Here is a 16635-nt window from a genome sequence, read left to right on the forward strand (position 1 = left end):
TGTAGAAGAGAATTATTTACTGCTTGCAAACCAATGATGGTAAGATGATGTCATGGGGTAGGACTGGATAAGTCTGACTTCTTCCTACTCCATTCAAGCATGTACTAGGTATAAGCAAATTGATATTGGATTAGCATTTGTTGGATATGTGTAAAATTATGTGTGTTGACATATCAACTGTCTTTATATGCTTGAAAGAATAAATCAAATCAAATCAAATCAATCACACATTCCTGGTTACTTTGTAATATGAATGCCATATTTTTACAGTTTACCTCTGAACTGTCATGGCTAAAGATCAGATGACTACTGCTAAATGTCCAAAGTAGCAAAATCCTTCCTTATAATACTGTAAGTTGTTGTGTCATGTTTTGGTGTTTGGTGTGTCTTTGCCATAAAAATGTAAAACAAAGCCATGTGAGAAAGAATGAAGAGAGCACAACCATCTCTATAGGCCCTCCTGTAACCTTTGTGAAGAAATAAAGTGTCATGACATTTGTGAAGTAAGGCACTGCTGAAAGCACACGGACTGACTGAGAACCAGATCAGCTTGTGTGCCCACTGTGCAGTAGAAAGCAGGACCTCTCCAATGACTAATTAAAACATGTGAAGTGCATCATAATTATACATTCAACATTCAAAGAGCTGGCTCTAACCACTAGCCTCTTCTGCAGACTACTCTCAGAAAACACCCATGGAAACAACAAACGAAACACACAGAAGATAAAGTGCAGCTATGGGACCAGCAGGAGGTGGAGAGACAACACTAGTTCATCATTCTGTTAATCTGGAACCGTCTGGCCAAAACCAGAATTTATTGAACCATCATTACAAGAGTCCATAAACAAAAGGTCACGAGACTGGAGCTTTCTTTCATTCTGTCATAGACGTCAGTTTTGCAGAAAGATACAATTTTTCAAACAGTCTTTTCCATTTGCATCCTCATACTTTTAGGATGTGACTCAACTTCCATTACTTCTCATATCCCCTCTCTGATTTCCTTCTTGTTGTGACCTCAGTCACCACTCCTGTGTGTTTGCAAAAGGAAATGAAACAAATATGAATTTATTACATTTACGCAAGATTTTGTAGCAATACACTCATCGTAATGGCTTAGGTCACAAACATCTCATTTCCTGAGAAGCCTGAAAATTCATGTTTGCCTTAATTAAATTCTGGTTTGTGGTGAGGCCATTTCTCTGTGCGTAGGAAACTGTAAATTGAAACTTTAGAGTGAAATATTTAATTTTTTTTTCCAGGGGAGAGATCACTGGTAAAACTGGTAAACAAAAGTATGTTCTAAGCAGACATAACACTCGAACAGGACACATACACGGCTTCCCCTGGAGGTGTGACGTGCAGAGGTTCATGATATTGCCCCATATCTCACCCACTTTCATCCAACTGCCTTGGCGAACCATCAGGAGTGACTAATTCAACACTCGACTGTATGATCCCTCACCAGCTTCCCACTAATAAAGCCAAGCATCAACTGGACTAAACAACCCACTCGACCCTGGTCTCTCTAATAGTGCTTTGCCCCCTTCTAATAAAATTAACTACTTTATTAGTCATTAAATCAGTCTGAACTGTATTTCAGGCTGAAAAAGACTTTTTTCTGTTCTTTGTTTGATATCATGGCAAATTGAATATCTTTGGTTTCTGGACAGTTTTTTTTTTTTTTTTGGACAAAACATTTGAAGACATCACCTTGGACTGAATATTGTGATGACATTTTTCACTATTTCATAATATTTTCTAGATTTAATAAATGAAATAATATCAGACACTCAAAGTGCCTAATAAAGTTTCATTATTTATACAACTGCTTGTCTCGGTGATTCCCAGCTCTGTGTAGCTTCTGGGCAGATAACCGGCAGCTGTGTGCTCTTAGTAACAACAGTGGGAGAAAGGTTTCAAATCAGAGCTGTAGGAGGAAAAAGCACAGCTCATCTCACTGTTGAGACGCTTCATAAACTGTGTCTGTGCCGGAAATAATATTTTTCACAATCTGATTTTCAACTGGATTTTTGTGTCACTGATTTGGTAAATTATCCTTTTTAAGGTAGTGGAAGTAATGACTGATGAATAAGCACAATGTTTCTGAGCCATAAGTGATGAAGGACAGATGCCTGCTGAGCTGAACACTTTCTCTGACCACTGATTTTGTCTTGTAGACTCACCCCCTCTCTCTTGTCTCTCTCCAATGCTCCATGCATGAACTCCATCGACACTTCCTCGTTCTCGGCCAGCCAGGCCAGAACAAACTGGAGGAACCACCTGGAAGAATAACAGTAAGTAGACAAAACGCTGGTGTTAGTCTTCTCCTTGTTGAACCATAAAGTTGATAGACAGAACTCGAGCAAACCAAGTGACTGACTCTTTATTTCAATTAGTGTTTCTCCAGTGAAGTGAAAAGAAAATATCTTGCTGTTTACTTCTAAAACTTGCAGCCTCAGAAACATTATTTTCCTTTTTCAGTTCTAATATTATTTATTTTAATTCAGTTTTTGTTCTTTTAATTGAAAGATTTGTTTAATTGTTACCACTTTTAGAGTCTAGAAATGTTTTACACATTTAAAGCACTTTGTAGTATCATTTAGCAAGATGCTGTATAAATAAACTGCATCAATACTATCATTAGAATTAATATGTTATCCATATGTCTGGTTGAAGTGTGGATGCATGTGGATAAGTGTCTCTGTGCACATGGAGATGAACTGTACGCTACAAATCTCACGAGAAAGGCAGAAATGATAAATCAAGATGAGTGTCTGGAGGACACTGAGTGAGAGTGAGAGTGTGAGTGTTTGTGTCTTACGCAGGGTACTCAGGCACAGTGTCAGCGAAGGCAGGCAGGTCCTTAACATACTCGTTGTAAAGCCACTTGACCTTGAAGTGCAGGTTCATGTAGTCGGCAGACTTACACAGCTTATGTTTCTCATGTTCTGTAAAAAACAACACACAACCCCCCACAGGAACACAGAAATAAATACAAAATAAAATAAACACATATACACCAAATTTCTCTCTGATGGGGTGTGTTGTGTTGCAGCAGGTGCAGGTTTATATTTTCTTGATGAAGATTTGTCCCCAGTGTGGTCAAATCTTGTCTGTACTCATTAATCTATTACATTTATTCTCAAAGAGCAGTTGTATGATCCTAATCAACACACTGTATCTTTACCTATGCACACATATCCCGACCCAATCATTCTGCAGAATAAGAAACTGATCACAACTGGTTTGGGCAGGTCATTTTTCATCAAGCTGATCAGAGATGCTTCTGATATTGAGCAGGACTAAGATGCTTCAGTTCCCACTTGTGCACTTCCTTGTCTGTATCTCACTTCTATAAAGGTGGAATAAATATAAATATGCCTGAACCCAAATTTACATTATCTGTAAATAAACATGTACATGCACAAACAGACTAGACCTTGTGTCATAATTTTATCTATGGATGGGGCGGTGCTGTCCACATTGTCAATGTAAAAATGGTCCATGGTGCAAAATAGTTGGGAAATCACTAATCACACACACACACACACACACACACACACACACACACACACACACACACACACACACACTCTCCCACACAAAACATAGAAATCAACTCTGCAGATGTGAAATGTGATGGGAGCTGAGATGGCAACAGAATTACAAGACAAACCAGTGAGAAGTTAGAGAAAACAGAGAAACTATTTTGTTCAAACAGTGAGGGAGATGGCTTGTGTTAGGATACAAGTGGAATACTCTAGGGCAGTATGTACAGTAGGTAGACTAGGACCTGTCAGGGGTTGCATTGAAATTTGAACTCGAGTGCTGACTTGGCAACTCGGCTGCTCTCTGGGTGTTAGTGTGCTGCAAACTTGACATTTTCACTACAACTCAAACAGGAAATCATCTAAACTAATTCTGTAGGTTGAAGGCTGAGTTGCACATGCCTCAGTGTGCTTGACATTTGTTCAGGATACTACACTTTTTACAAGTCTGATATGAAACACAATCGAGAGCCAGAATATTATGGAGCTCCAGTCGGCAGGTTTCATATAAAACACACTCATGTATGTGTAAGTGTCAGGTTCTTCTGATGTTGATCACTCACCAACTTGACATTGTTCTTCATGTACATAGATCTCAAAAGCATATTAACATATAAAGTGCATACATTTGTAATATGGATGGCTCCAGGGGAAATACAGTAAATATTGGTAAAGTCGCTGTGACTCCATCAGTTATTTTACATCTGTTGATGGTTTGTCACTCTGAGAAATAGACAGTAGCTTCAGAAAGTATTCAGTCCCCTTCACTTGTTGCACACTTTGTGTTAGAAAATGGGTAAAACTGCCATTTTTGCACACCAGTCTACTCACTCATCCATAATGAGAAAGTGAAAGCATGTTTTTAGATTTTATAAAAATCATGAAATTAAACCTCTTATTTACAAAAATATTCACACCCTTAATTCAGTATTTTGGAGAAGTCCCTTTGTATCTCCGCAGCTACACTGTGTGTGTCTGCTGTCTTATCTCACCCTGGTTCCAGTGATAGTGGTCAGTTTTATCCAAAACTGGAGAGACGACTGATGAAGAGAAGAAGGTGTAAATGTGGAGAGGAAGAACGCACTGTAATACTGTCTCAGGCCTTCTATCCTGAGTCTTTCTCTCCTATACACACACACACACACACACAGAGTACACAAACGCACACAGTCTTACCCTCCAGGGCATATTTCATGTCCTGGGCGAACAGCGTCCACATGACCTCAGCGCTGACTTTACCCACATTCAGTTCCTGAGGAAACCTGAACAGAAGGAAGAAGTCAGAGTTCAGGTGTCAGGACAAAACATACAAAAACAAATTACACACATCGTTTTGTGGGGACAAACAACAGTTTTAACTAACTGAAACTTTTGGCTCTGTAATTAGCAGCAGTTAATTTTAATTGAACCACTCTCATTGGCCAACTACTGTATGTTAGGCACACAAGAAATTTGTCTCAGGCACAGAATGACAATGCAGGAGATGAAAGATAAATGACACAAAGCTGAGCACTGACTGGTTAATGACGGGTGTGTACGAGTTCTTGTCCTCCTCAATGATTGAAACAATGAGCGTGATGAGTTTGGGCCAAAAGTCCAGATTCTGGATGCTTGGGCCCTGCTCCTCTAGCTGGCTCTCCTCTTTCTTCTCTTCCTCTTCATCCTCCTCCTCATCCTCTTCCTCCTCTCCTGCCACTTTTTCCTTCTTCTTTTCTGGCTTGGGCTGCAAGAGGTGAAAAGATGTGACAAATCCTCCCTCCATGTTTATGTGACAGCGTTCTACACACTCCATAAAGCTGAAAATTAGTTTTCTTGATTATCATGCAGTGTTATTTATACCATTATACCAACGTTTAGGCACATTAAGACATGAATCTTTTTGGGCATGCTTAAAAATATTTAGTGATCTGAGGATAATTTTTCAGCTGACGGAGATTCAAGAGGTAGAGCGGTCATCTCCCAATCGCAAGGTTGGTGGTTCGATTCCCGATCTTCCCATGCTGAGGTGTCCTCGTAAAGACACTGAACCCCTAGTTACCCCTGGTGGCTAGGCAGTGAATAACAGCACTGCCATCAGTAAGAAATTCCCTATAGGGATTAATAAACCCTAACCAATTTAAACCTCCTGTTATATTGTGGGTCAAACTGTAAAGTTAAAAAACTAAAAACACTAGTTAAAAATATTTTATTGGTATGAAACTTCTTCTGCTTGGCTTAATATGTGTAATCAACATATAAAATGAAAATGGTTCATTTCACATATTTGCAACCTACCCCCACATGTTTATATTGCAAAGATATTGTTCAGGTCAATTTGACCTGGAACAGAAGACGTGTCTCATGTTTATCAACATCACTTCATAAAAAGAAAAGATTTCAAAATGTAAAATAAAATTAAAAAAAAATCAGTGTCATGTAAAAATAATGTCTTTTATATGTAGGTCTTTCCAATGTACATTAAAAAAGTTTTAACATGCATTTTTTTTATGAAAAACGAGTGCATTATCCTCATTGAACCATAATCTGTGAGAGGTACAGAACACCACTGCACTAAATAGTGATTGAAATGGTTAGTAATGGTAAACATCACTGCTGTTCCTGAGAAATGAACAAAACAGGTGGGTTAAATTTCATTAGTGCATCAGTTAGGCCTACAGCCATAGTCACATTATTGCAGAAAATGAGGGTCTTGCTGGTCGGAGCAGTCTGTATGAAATGGCACCATCATCGGTACTCACATTATCACAGAAATGCAACATTGTTGTGTATGTGGTGTGCTGCACAGACTCTGCATGGACGTCTGCACCGTGCAGTATGCAGCAGGGGTTGCGCCCATAGTTCAAACTTTGACCACCGGTTGTGCCGACCTTTGTGGGTGCAGCTAGTCACTGCCCTCTTTCTCAATTTCCCAAACTGTACAATAACCATTTACCTTCATATCCAGAGCAACAAAGACAGACAGCTCTGGTGAAATGCCTGCCTGGAGGTACTGCCAACATTATTAAAAACAATGTCTGGGTCTCTGAAAAGTAGCAATCGAGCAACATTAGCAATGCGGCTATGTGCTGCATGCACAGAGAGTAACATGAGCAACTGGAGGAGATGAAGCAGAAAGTGAGATACAGATTCTGTGTTTGTTTGATTTATGTACTCTAAAACAGATAAGGGCCTTGTCAGCAAAACCACTGCAGTACCTTGAGAGTATACTGTGGTATTAAATATGAAATATAAAAATTGACAAAACTTGATACATAATACTCCAACTAGGAATTTGCTAACATTATATACTGTACTATTTAGGTAGTTATATAGTGTACACCTTATGAATATATTGGCTTTGGTCCTAAAAACTAAAATAGACCTATTGTTCAAGCTTTACATCTAAATGGTGGCGGGGACATTGTGTAACATTGCTTCTGATGACTGAAGTTGACTAGAGCATAAAACTGTGACAGTAAGTGTAGCATGGATTCTGAACTGAGATATCCAGTACTAGTAATTCTTTCAGGCACATATTTGAGAAGGAGCATTTTCCCACATCAAACCATGTTGGTTCCTAGCAGCTCACCAGTTGGACTGCAGGCTGGAACTGGTGGTTGAAGAGCTCCTGACAGTTGTTGAAGATGTACTCGTAGGTTGAGTTCAGACAGGCCTTGGCGCAGTCTCGCACCACGTTAGCGGCTCTGGGGGGACTCTGCAGCTCCAAGACCTGTAGAGGACCAGACACATGGGGGAGACGCGTCAGATTCAACTTGAACAGAAACACACAGATATGCAGAGGCCCTAATGGTAGGTAAGTACAAACACTGTCAAGTAATCTAGGATACAGACTCCTCAGACAATAAGCGAGGAACTGTGACTGCTAACTATTCATGAGCTTAACATGAGAGAATCATGGTGAATAAAAACATTAAAAAAAACACACACACAAATGAAGTTATATGGTCTTTATACAATAATGTGAGTCAGTCACAAGATGTAATTTGGTCTTTATGGATACTGTACATCCATGGAAACATTTGTACCAGTTGAGGCCAAACTAAGACTCAAATCTTTTCTTGTTTCATTCCAAACTGGTGCAGAAAACAAATGCATGCATGAGTATAAACATTAACACCCATGCACAGATCCAAGACTCTTCCTGTCCTGTGAAATCAACCTCCCCATAACAGACCTGAACTCGAGAGCAGCTGACAGTCAGTGGCTACAACCCTGCACTGCTGCAGCTCAGCTGTGTGTGCATTTGCTTTGGCATTCCTTCCCCTATGAAAGTCTTCACACAGACCAAAGTCCACAATAATTACTGCCAATTTTGGGCATTCTGTAAGTAAGAGCTGAGCGATGAAAATGTATGTGACTTTATAGTGCAATCATCTTTGTGTTGAATAATGTCTTGAAATAAAGATGATTTTGATCTTGAAACCAAAATTTCTGTTTTCAACTTAACAGCACATAGTTCAACAAAGCCAGAATTTAACAATATATATTCTCTGTAATGAAATCGGTCAGGTAGTGTTACATGTATCTGATGTTTGGCTTCAACATTTGGTGATTTACTGAGCTGATATTTTGTTTCTACCTTCATCCTGAAGAAGGTGATGCTGGTGAGAAGATCCACTGTGGACTTGAGGTCATGAAGACGAGCCTTGCTACTGACTGGGAAGTTGTTCTGCACACAAACACATCCACACTTGTTTAACAAGTCAGTTAACCATCTTTAGATAGCAACGTTTTTAATTTAAGGCCTGTTTTCTTTTTAACGTTCATCCTATCGAGGTCCCACTTTGATCAGCTTTTCATTTTTACTCTATGACTGATTACAAGCAAACAGTGATGCTGAAGGCAAAACTCAAACATGAATCATCCTGACAAAAGCTCTATCAAAAACCTGGTGTGACCCTAGAATAAACTGAAGCGATACAGTAGAAAAATAAATGCCTGAGTACCTAAAAAGAGGGAAATAAAGAAGTCAACCTACAAAAGTATTTGGTAAAATATGTTTGAAGCCAAATGTTTCCAGTATTGGACAGAGATGCTGCCCTGATGTGCTCAGGTGTGCACCCACTACATCCTTTTTGCTGAATGAATGGGGACAAACATACTTGTCACTGGGATGGACTGGAAGTAGAGATCAGAGAAGGAAAGAAGAACAGCAGCTGCCAGCAGAGACTCACTCTGTACATGGAGAGGTCGATACGCAGCGAGTTGTGCAGCTGATCCAGAAGCTTCACAAAACGATCTCTCTGTTGGAGAGAGAAAGGACAAGACTCTTGCACTTGTTTAGACAGTGAGGAAGACATAAATGTGAGCAATTTGCTGCCTGTGTGTGTTTGAATGCGCCTCAGTGTCAGTCGCTGCCAGTCGCTGTGTGTAGTTTAACACTATGGAGAACAACAGGGAAGAAAGAAATGTTTTGTGTGAGAAATACATCAGAGTGGTGACACAATGCCTCTGCAAATGTCCAAAATAAAAAACCATTAAAGCTGCATGGGTGTGAAAGTAGTTTGATACTTTATGACCCTTGCTGATGATAAAAAGCTTCTTCTTTTGTTAGAGGAACACAAACACACTGCAGCACTGGCAGGTCGGCGTGATCCATGCTGTCGCAAGGCGAGGCCGGCGGCCTTACGTATTAAATAGATCTATATGTATAAAATGAACACACATAGATCTTTAATATGACTATATTTGTGACTATTTTTGAAACTATTTATGGCTGGTGTATATTTCATAACTGTAATCATTCAAAGATGTTTCGACTATCAGAGCGCACAACAAGTTGCCTAAATAAAGGTTTTCTATGTTATCTGCTTATTGGGAGCAATTTGGGCTCAGTCTTCCTTATACTTAAAGGGACACCTGGATAAGAAGAGCTGGGCATCGAACCACTGTCTGATCAGTAGCCAACCAGGTCTACCACCCGAGCCAGTAGCGGTATCCGCATTGCTGATTTTTAAAAATGTTCTTCCATATGCTTTGGCAACACAATTGTATTTGCATATCATGCCAGTAAAGCCGCTTGAAACTGGGAGAGAGGGGTAGTGGAGTCATGACATGACTGACAAACTGAGGAGGTAGAATGAGTTTAGTTTGACAAAGAAAATGAGAGGAAGAAGAAAGAGATGCAGGAGTCCCAGTCTCACTGAAAACTGGCAAAATATTTAAATAGATACTCGTGAAAAAATTGCAAAAACACATTCAAATACTGTAAAGACACTGGTTAATCCCAGTTAAAACGGTTCTTTTTACAAATGCAATGCCTCAGTCTTTCAGTTCCTTAGAAAAGTAGCAAGTTGTGCTTGCATAGTATTTAGTTTCTGCATTGTTGGTTAACTGGAAAGGGCTGCCCTTAGTTTTTATCTGTGGATTAAAGTATGCCCAACATTAACTGGCACTGAACACCAGTAACACCACTGCCAAATTCTAATCAAACACTGAAAGTCTTTCAACTTTGTTTGTGTCCCACGGTTCAAACAGTTAGTATTTATGAGAAAACAGAAACACAGAGAGTGTGTCACAGCTTTGTGAGTCATGACAGTTTGTTTGCTAACATGCACAACTACACATCAAAGCTCAGCTTGAACTTTGAAGGATAAGACTGGTAATATCCTATAGATGTGCACTGTCAACAGTCCCTCTGGGGAAAAATGTAACTGAAAGCAGAAACAGAGAGTGGATCTATTTAATGTGGATCAGTCAAGGTTACCACACATCACATCACCAAGCAGATACCCAATCTGCTTATTAAGGCGAATATCTAAGGTCAGTATCTGTCCTGATACCAAATAATTGGCTCAAATCAGTGAATCCTTGCTTTTATCTTGCAAGCCACAGACTGGGCAGTTAGGGCCGAGAGCATTGAGGTTTTATGGGACGTGTTGACAATAAGAAAAAAGATATAATAATGCCAGACTTATCCTTAAATCTAACCCTTAAACCTTGACCACAACTATAAAACCAAGTCTTAACCTGAACCTTTAAACAGCCCTTTGAAGAAGTGAGGGCCAGACAAACTGCATGAAACTGCTCTTAGTGTCGATGTTTCAAACCCAGAACACACACACACACACACACACACCTGACCTAAGAAGCCTGAGTCGAGGATAACAGCTCAGTTTTGACCTTTAAAAAATACCACACTGTCACATCGTCCTTCCCTGAAGCGGTTCTTGTCCTCTACCTCCACACACATACACACACACCATCCTCTTCACATACAGTCCTGGTAGTACTGGTAATACTGTAATTACCTCCAGTCTCCTTGTTACCTGCTCTCCACATGCTGGGGAAGGTTACTCCCTTTCCTCATCCTGAGGTTCATGCACTTCCTTTCTCGGCTGCTGTGACACAATTTACGTGATAATGAAACATACTGAGTTCCAGTTCATCCGATGGGTGGTAAATTTGATGTTTTGATTGGGAATAATGAATAAGCCTGAAGGTTTCACCTAACAAGGTGAAAGTAGCCTGAAGGACAAGACAAGGAAAATGGTGATCGTTCAGAGCTAAACTTCACCATTTTTGTTCTGCAGTTAGGTGCATTTTTGTTGGTGGGATGCTGTCGTAGCTGCTGTAATTCAGTTTTCATCTCTGAAACCTACAACAGACCTTAGTTTATGTTTCAGGGTTTTCAATATGCAAACCTTTAACTATTACTGACGGTAGATTGTTTGTAGTCTAATCAAATTACATTGTTTCTCCTTGCTTTGGAAAGAAATGTCCTTGCACAGTGCTGACAGCTGATGAGACGGAGCCGGCTTCAGCACCAAAGATTCTGTTCTCCTTGTGGAGCAGGTGCAGAACCACCAAAAGCTAATAACAGACACAACAAATAGCTGAAGACGGATGACATTAGATTATCTTGGGAGGAAGCAGCATGTGCTCTGGTCTCAGGAAGCTGGAAACACTGCAGGCTAAATGCCAAGCTGTTGGAATAATTTGGTTAATTTGAAATAATCTAAGTTTCCCTTTAATGTGCATCAGTGTCCATTCTGATGATTTAATTTTAGATGACAGTGACATGTGAAACAGGAAAGAAGACAGGAAACACTGTGTCTATATATTTCTTGGACAGTTTATACTAATTAAGGGAAAATGAAGGACAGTTTAACATGTCCTGCAACCTAAATGACCACAGGATTTTAGATAGTTGGGCTGATTTTATATAATTACTGATTTCCAGAAGAATTTTTTCCCCAAATAACACTAAAATCTTAACAGCTGTGAAAACTGGCAGATATCTATTTAAACCCAAGTAAATGTGTTTTACTGTGAACTATATTTTTCACATGTATTGTATGTTGTATGCCTTTAACAATTTTTTACATTTTGCCTGTTCATCTGACCTACTCTAGCTAGTTAGCCATTAAGTGAAATTAATTCAAGTGTACCAGCCGAGTGCTGCATTCTCCCTTTATTAAAGTGAGAGCAAAATATACAGTCCTGAGCAAAGTGCCTCTTCAAAAGAGCAAATTTAATCTTTTAGCATTATATCACAAAATCATGGATAAAACTATGTATACTCACCTGCGTGGCCCTGAATGACCTTCATCAATTTAATTCATGACCTGCTCTGCTGCAGTACACTTTCGATAATTAACTTTCAAAGAGCAGGAACTGCCTTTAAGGAACTCTAAGAAGGATTTTGCTGCTTCTCAGACTTGTTTCAAATATTTCTGATAAAATTAGATTGTAAAAGGTTAAGTAACTTGTAAAACTAGACAATGACAGCAGCAACTGAGGAGCCAAGGAGCATTACAGAAAAGAAGCACATTGTACATGCTCAGTAACTATTCCCTGGTAGAAACAAGGAAAAAAAATCTAGTGAATCATGTTTGTTTCCACTGCTTTACCCCAAACAAACAGAGGGGAGGTGTGAGATTCTGGCATGTCTGTGGTCTTGATACTCCTGCATACACAAGGTCTGTAGGCACACACACTGTACAACATAAAAAGCAATGCCACTGTATCAGCAACACCAGTGTCATGATTTCAGAGAAGGTTATGGAGAGCAGAAGAGAGGAAGAACAAACTGATATGATGACATGTTTTACAGACAGATACGAGGCAGATCAGAGGAGAGAGGGTGAGGAGACAGAGCCAGAAGACAAGAGGGACTAAAGCTGAAGTCAAGCTTAACAAAAGAGGAAATCACCTTATTGCTGTGGCAACAGGTGCACCGAAATTGGCTTGGCTCAAAGTTTAAACAAAATACAATAGTGGGCCAGAAACAGAGAAGGAAGGAAATAACATGCATGTTTCTGAGGTTGCTCTGCAGCACCGGAGACAGGAGAGGGACACAGTCAAAAAGCAGCAGCAAATGAAAAGAGACACTGAGTTTAACAGATTGTAAAACACCTCCCTGCTGCCTGTGTTGCTCTGTCTGAAAACAAAACTAAGAAATCGATGAAGAAAAAACACTTGAAACTGTTACAAAATACCTTTACCAACAAAACAACCTTCATTTCAGCACAACGTTTGTCTTGGAAACCATGGTTTGAGGAAAATTATAAATAAATAACAGAAAAACAATTATAATCATAGAGTTTACGGCATTAAACATTATCTCCCCCACTGAGCAAAATAAATACACACTGATTACAGCAGAGAAACATAGGTTGATGCTAAAAAAACAAAAATAGTGAACCTAATGGTTTGAAGGATGCATGTACAGCATGTTCACAACAGTGCATTGTTGTGGCTCTGGCACCAATTAGGGATGATCAGACAAAGATTCAGATGCACTACTATAGTTCATATTAAGATATAGTTAGCAAAGGGTCCTCAGTTTGTATGTCAACACTTTGCCTAATAGTCGGCTAATTATTTAGGGGTGTGGGTTCTGTAGACTAGAGAGACTGATATTTCACGAGTTAATTCATACTTTAAATTATGCAGATTCATGCATTAATTACTAAAAAGTTATCTAAGTGTCGTTCCTGATGTTCTCTAACATCACTCAGGAGAAGAGAACGGCTTAATGAACAGTGTTTTTTTCAGTTACCCAGATACCCACACTGAAAATGACTCAATTCAGTGAAATGTAATGAGACAAGAAAACTTATCGACCCATCCAGCAGCTTATTACCGAGCTGACAGTCCAGACATAAACCCACGCTGTTCCGGCCCATGGTGAGAGGAAGTGTGTCTGCATCCCCTGACCTATTAACACGAGAACATGCTGCCTGCAGTTGCTCGTATGTCAGTGCAACCAAGATCCAAGGAGTCATTAAACTCGGCCTCTAGCCGTCACTGTTCCTACATATATGACCCATGAGGGGCCCAGATGCTGAATTTAGGCCACTACAAAGTTCAGAGCTGTTCCAAAGGTCCCATGGTGAAAGGCATCATCTTTTAATGAGGACGAATATAGTCAGCGTAAAGGAACACCCACTAGCTCTGTCCAGGTCATTCTCATGAATCTTTATGTGAAACACGTCGTTTAGAGTATAAAGGTTCAGGTAGTACAGACGACCTAGGCCGCGACAGTTAAGGGTGCACTGTGTAAGATCTAGAAGGATTTATTAGCAGCAACGGGCTACAGTATGCACAATTATATTTTAATTAATGTGCAATCACCAGAAACTAAGAAATGTTGTGTTTTCCTTAGCTTAGACTGAGCCTTTCATATGTACATAGGTGCAGGTCCCCTATCATGGAGGCCGCCATGTTTTGTACAGTAGCACAGAACGGACGAATACGGGGCAACTGTGTCTCAGGAGGTAGAGCAGTCATCACTTAACGGCAAGGTCAGTGGTTCGATTCTCGTTCCATCCTTGAGCAAGACACTGAACCCCAAGTTGCTCCTGACAGCCAGAGCGGTGCCATGCAAGGGAGCTGGGATCGGTTCTGTACTCGACGCAAACTCCTTGTGTGTGTAACACACTGGGCCAATAAAAGTGATTATTTGGGGCTTTACTTAGCCATGTAGTTTCTGTACCTAAACTTAGCGTTTTCTTTTGTTTTTGCTGCCAGAAAGACATCACAAAGTCAGAATTTTGGAGGTGTCATTGTAAGACTAGTATCTCTTGTTTTGCAGACCAATGTGGCTAATACACATTTTGCTGTGAGACTGGGTTGCATTATCAATGAGATATACAAATCTGGTGTTGTTAAGGCTAACTACTTTTATAAAACTGTGGGTTTTAGCTCTGTGATTATTAAATCAGCTGTTGTCCACTCAGTCTGCAATGAATCTCATTCTTACAGTGACACTTTACAAACATGCTGCCAAACGGTCTGACTAACTGAATTATACTGAAAAGATTAATGTATTCCTGTATTTATTTTATTGGGCCTGGTGGTCACTTACCCCGAAGTTGGAGGCTGCAAATCTGGCCGGAGCGGAGACATTGGTGGAGGCGGTAGGGTGGGCGTAGAAGGCATTGATGTTGGCCAGCAGGGTGCTCATCACTGCCGGCACCCCTGACAGCATGTACTTTGAGGACAGGCAGGAGAAATGGCTGAGGATGGGAGGAAAGGAGGGAGGTTTAAGGGGAAAAAAGAAGTAGGTAAGCAGGTCGAAAGGAATGGTGGAGGGAAATAGGATGAGATAGGAGGAGACAGGAGGAATGAGGGTTGAGAAGAAGACATCAAGAGGCCAGAGGGAAGGAAGGAGGAGGAAATAAGTCACAGAGGAGGAGCAGGATGCAGGATAAGATGGAGGGAGGGAGGAAAGGGTTGGGTTTAATTGGAGATGAGAGAGAGAAGGACAGAGAGGTGGGAGGGAAACCAAGAAACGTGAATTAAACTGAGATGAGGTCAAGGATCTCCAGTGTACAGTTGTAGCATATTTTTCTCCATCTGTCCTGAGTTAATGTTACAGACAAATCTTTATTTGTAGTACACATGGGCCACAAAGCAACGCTCTGCTTAATTACCAAATGATTACTTTACACTGCCGCAGGTAGAGAGCTACAGAGCTAGGCACGTGTGTGTGCAGGGGGAAGTGTGTTCAGTGAGAATTACACAATGTTGGTATCTTAGCAAAGCAGCAGCGGCTTCAGTCCTCCGTCAGTCTCTACACAACAGGTGTAGTAAGAGAACGAGACCTCAGAGCCAACGCACAGTCACTGTTCACTGAAATAAAACAGACTCTAAGGTGTCTGGGTTACAGCCTGTATAGACAGCTGTAATAATTAAACTAGAAGCATTTCCTTTCCACATGTGCATGCGATGGATAACTGAAAAGCCTCCTGTGTAGACCCACTGACAGCGGCAGGCTAGCAGCTGTTCTGGTTTTGCATTCTTTCACATTAATATCACTGATCAGCTGTAACATTATGTCCACTAACAGCTGAAGGGAATAACACTGATTATCTTGTTACAGTGGCACTTGTGCCAATTTGTGGGGTATATTAGGCAGCAAGTGAACATTCAGTCCTCAAAGTTGATGTGTTGGAAGCAGGAAATAAAGATCTGAGTGACTGTGACAAGGGTCAAACTGTGATGGCTGACAACTGGGTCAGAGCCTCTCCCACACTGCAGGTCTGGTTGTGTGTTCCTGGTCTATGGTGGTTAGTACCTACCAACAATGTCTATGGAAGGACAGACAGTGAACCAACAACAGGGTCATGGACGCCCAAGGCTCACAGATGATGAGGTTGATCTACTGTCGATTAAACTTTTAAATTTCATTCATCCTTTTCAAAAGATTCTATTTAGTTTGAACCTTTCTTAAAATTGCTGAAAATGTACATTGGTCTCTATGAAGAGAAATGTTCAGCAGCTATAGTGGTGACAATACACCTAGAGCAGTGAGGCTGTCTTTGAACCGCCACCTTATTGTGGTGGAGGGGTTTGAGTACCCGAGTGATCCTAGGAGCTATGTTGTTGGGGGCTATATGTCCCTGGTAGGGTCTCCCAAGGCAAACAAGTCCTAGGTGACGGGTCAGACTAAGAGCGGTTCAAAAACCCCTTATAAAAAAATTAACATCAAGGACCGTGACGTCGCCCGGTATGGTGCAACTGGGGCCCCACCCTGGAGCCAGGCCCGAGGTTGGGGCTCGAATGCGAGCGCCTGGTGGCTGGGCTTTTTCCCACGGGGCCCGACTGGGCTTAGCCCGCACGAGCGACGTGGGGACATCCT

General features: G+C 40.7%; 1 protein-coding gene across 1 annotated transcript in view; it reads right to left on the reverse strand.

The window, feature by feature from the left end:
- unc13ba (unc-13 homolog Ba (C. elegans)) overlaps positions 1-16635 on the reverse strand; it is a 142582-nt gene that overhangs the window by 31129 nt on the left and 94818 nt on the right. Inside the window, exons 22-29 of the mRNA XM_020595042.1 lie at positions 14860-15010; positions 8723-8791; positions 8128-8217; positions 7117-7257; positions 5066-5271; positions 4725-4810; positions 2822-2948; positions 2184-2280 (exon numbers count right to left, since the gene is read on the reverse strand). Coding sequence (XP_020450698.1) covers positions 2184-2280; positions 2822-2948; positions 4725-4810; positions 5066-5271; positions 7117-7257; positions 8128-8217; positions 8723-8791; positions 14860-15010 — 967 coding nt within the window. The remainder of the gene's footprint in view (positions 1-2183; positions 2281-2821; positions 2949-4724; positions 4811-5065; positions 5272-7116; positions 7258-8127; positions 8218-8722; positions 8792-14859; positions 15011-16635) is intronic.

Source organism: Monopterus albus, unplaced genomic scaffold (genome assembly GCF_001952655.1).
Source record: "Monopterus albus unplaced genomic scaffold, M_albus_1.0 scaffold26.1, whole genome shotgun sequence".
Classification (NCBI taxonomy): Eukaryota; Metazoa; Chordata; class Actinopteri; order Synbranchiformes; family Synbranchidae; genus Monopterus; species Monopterus albus.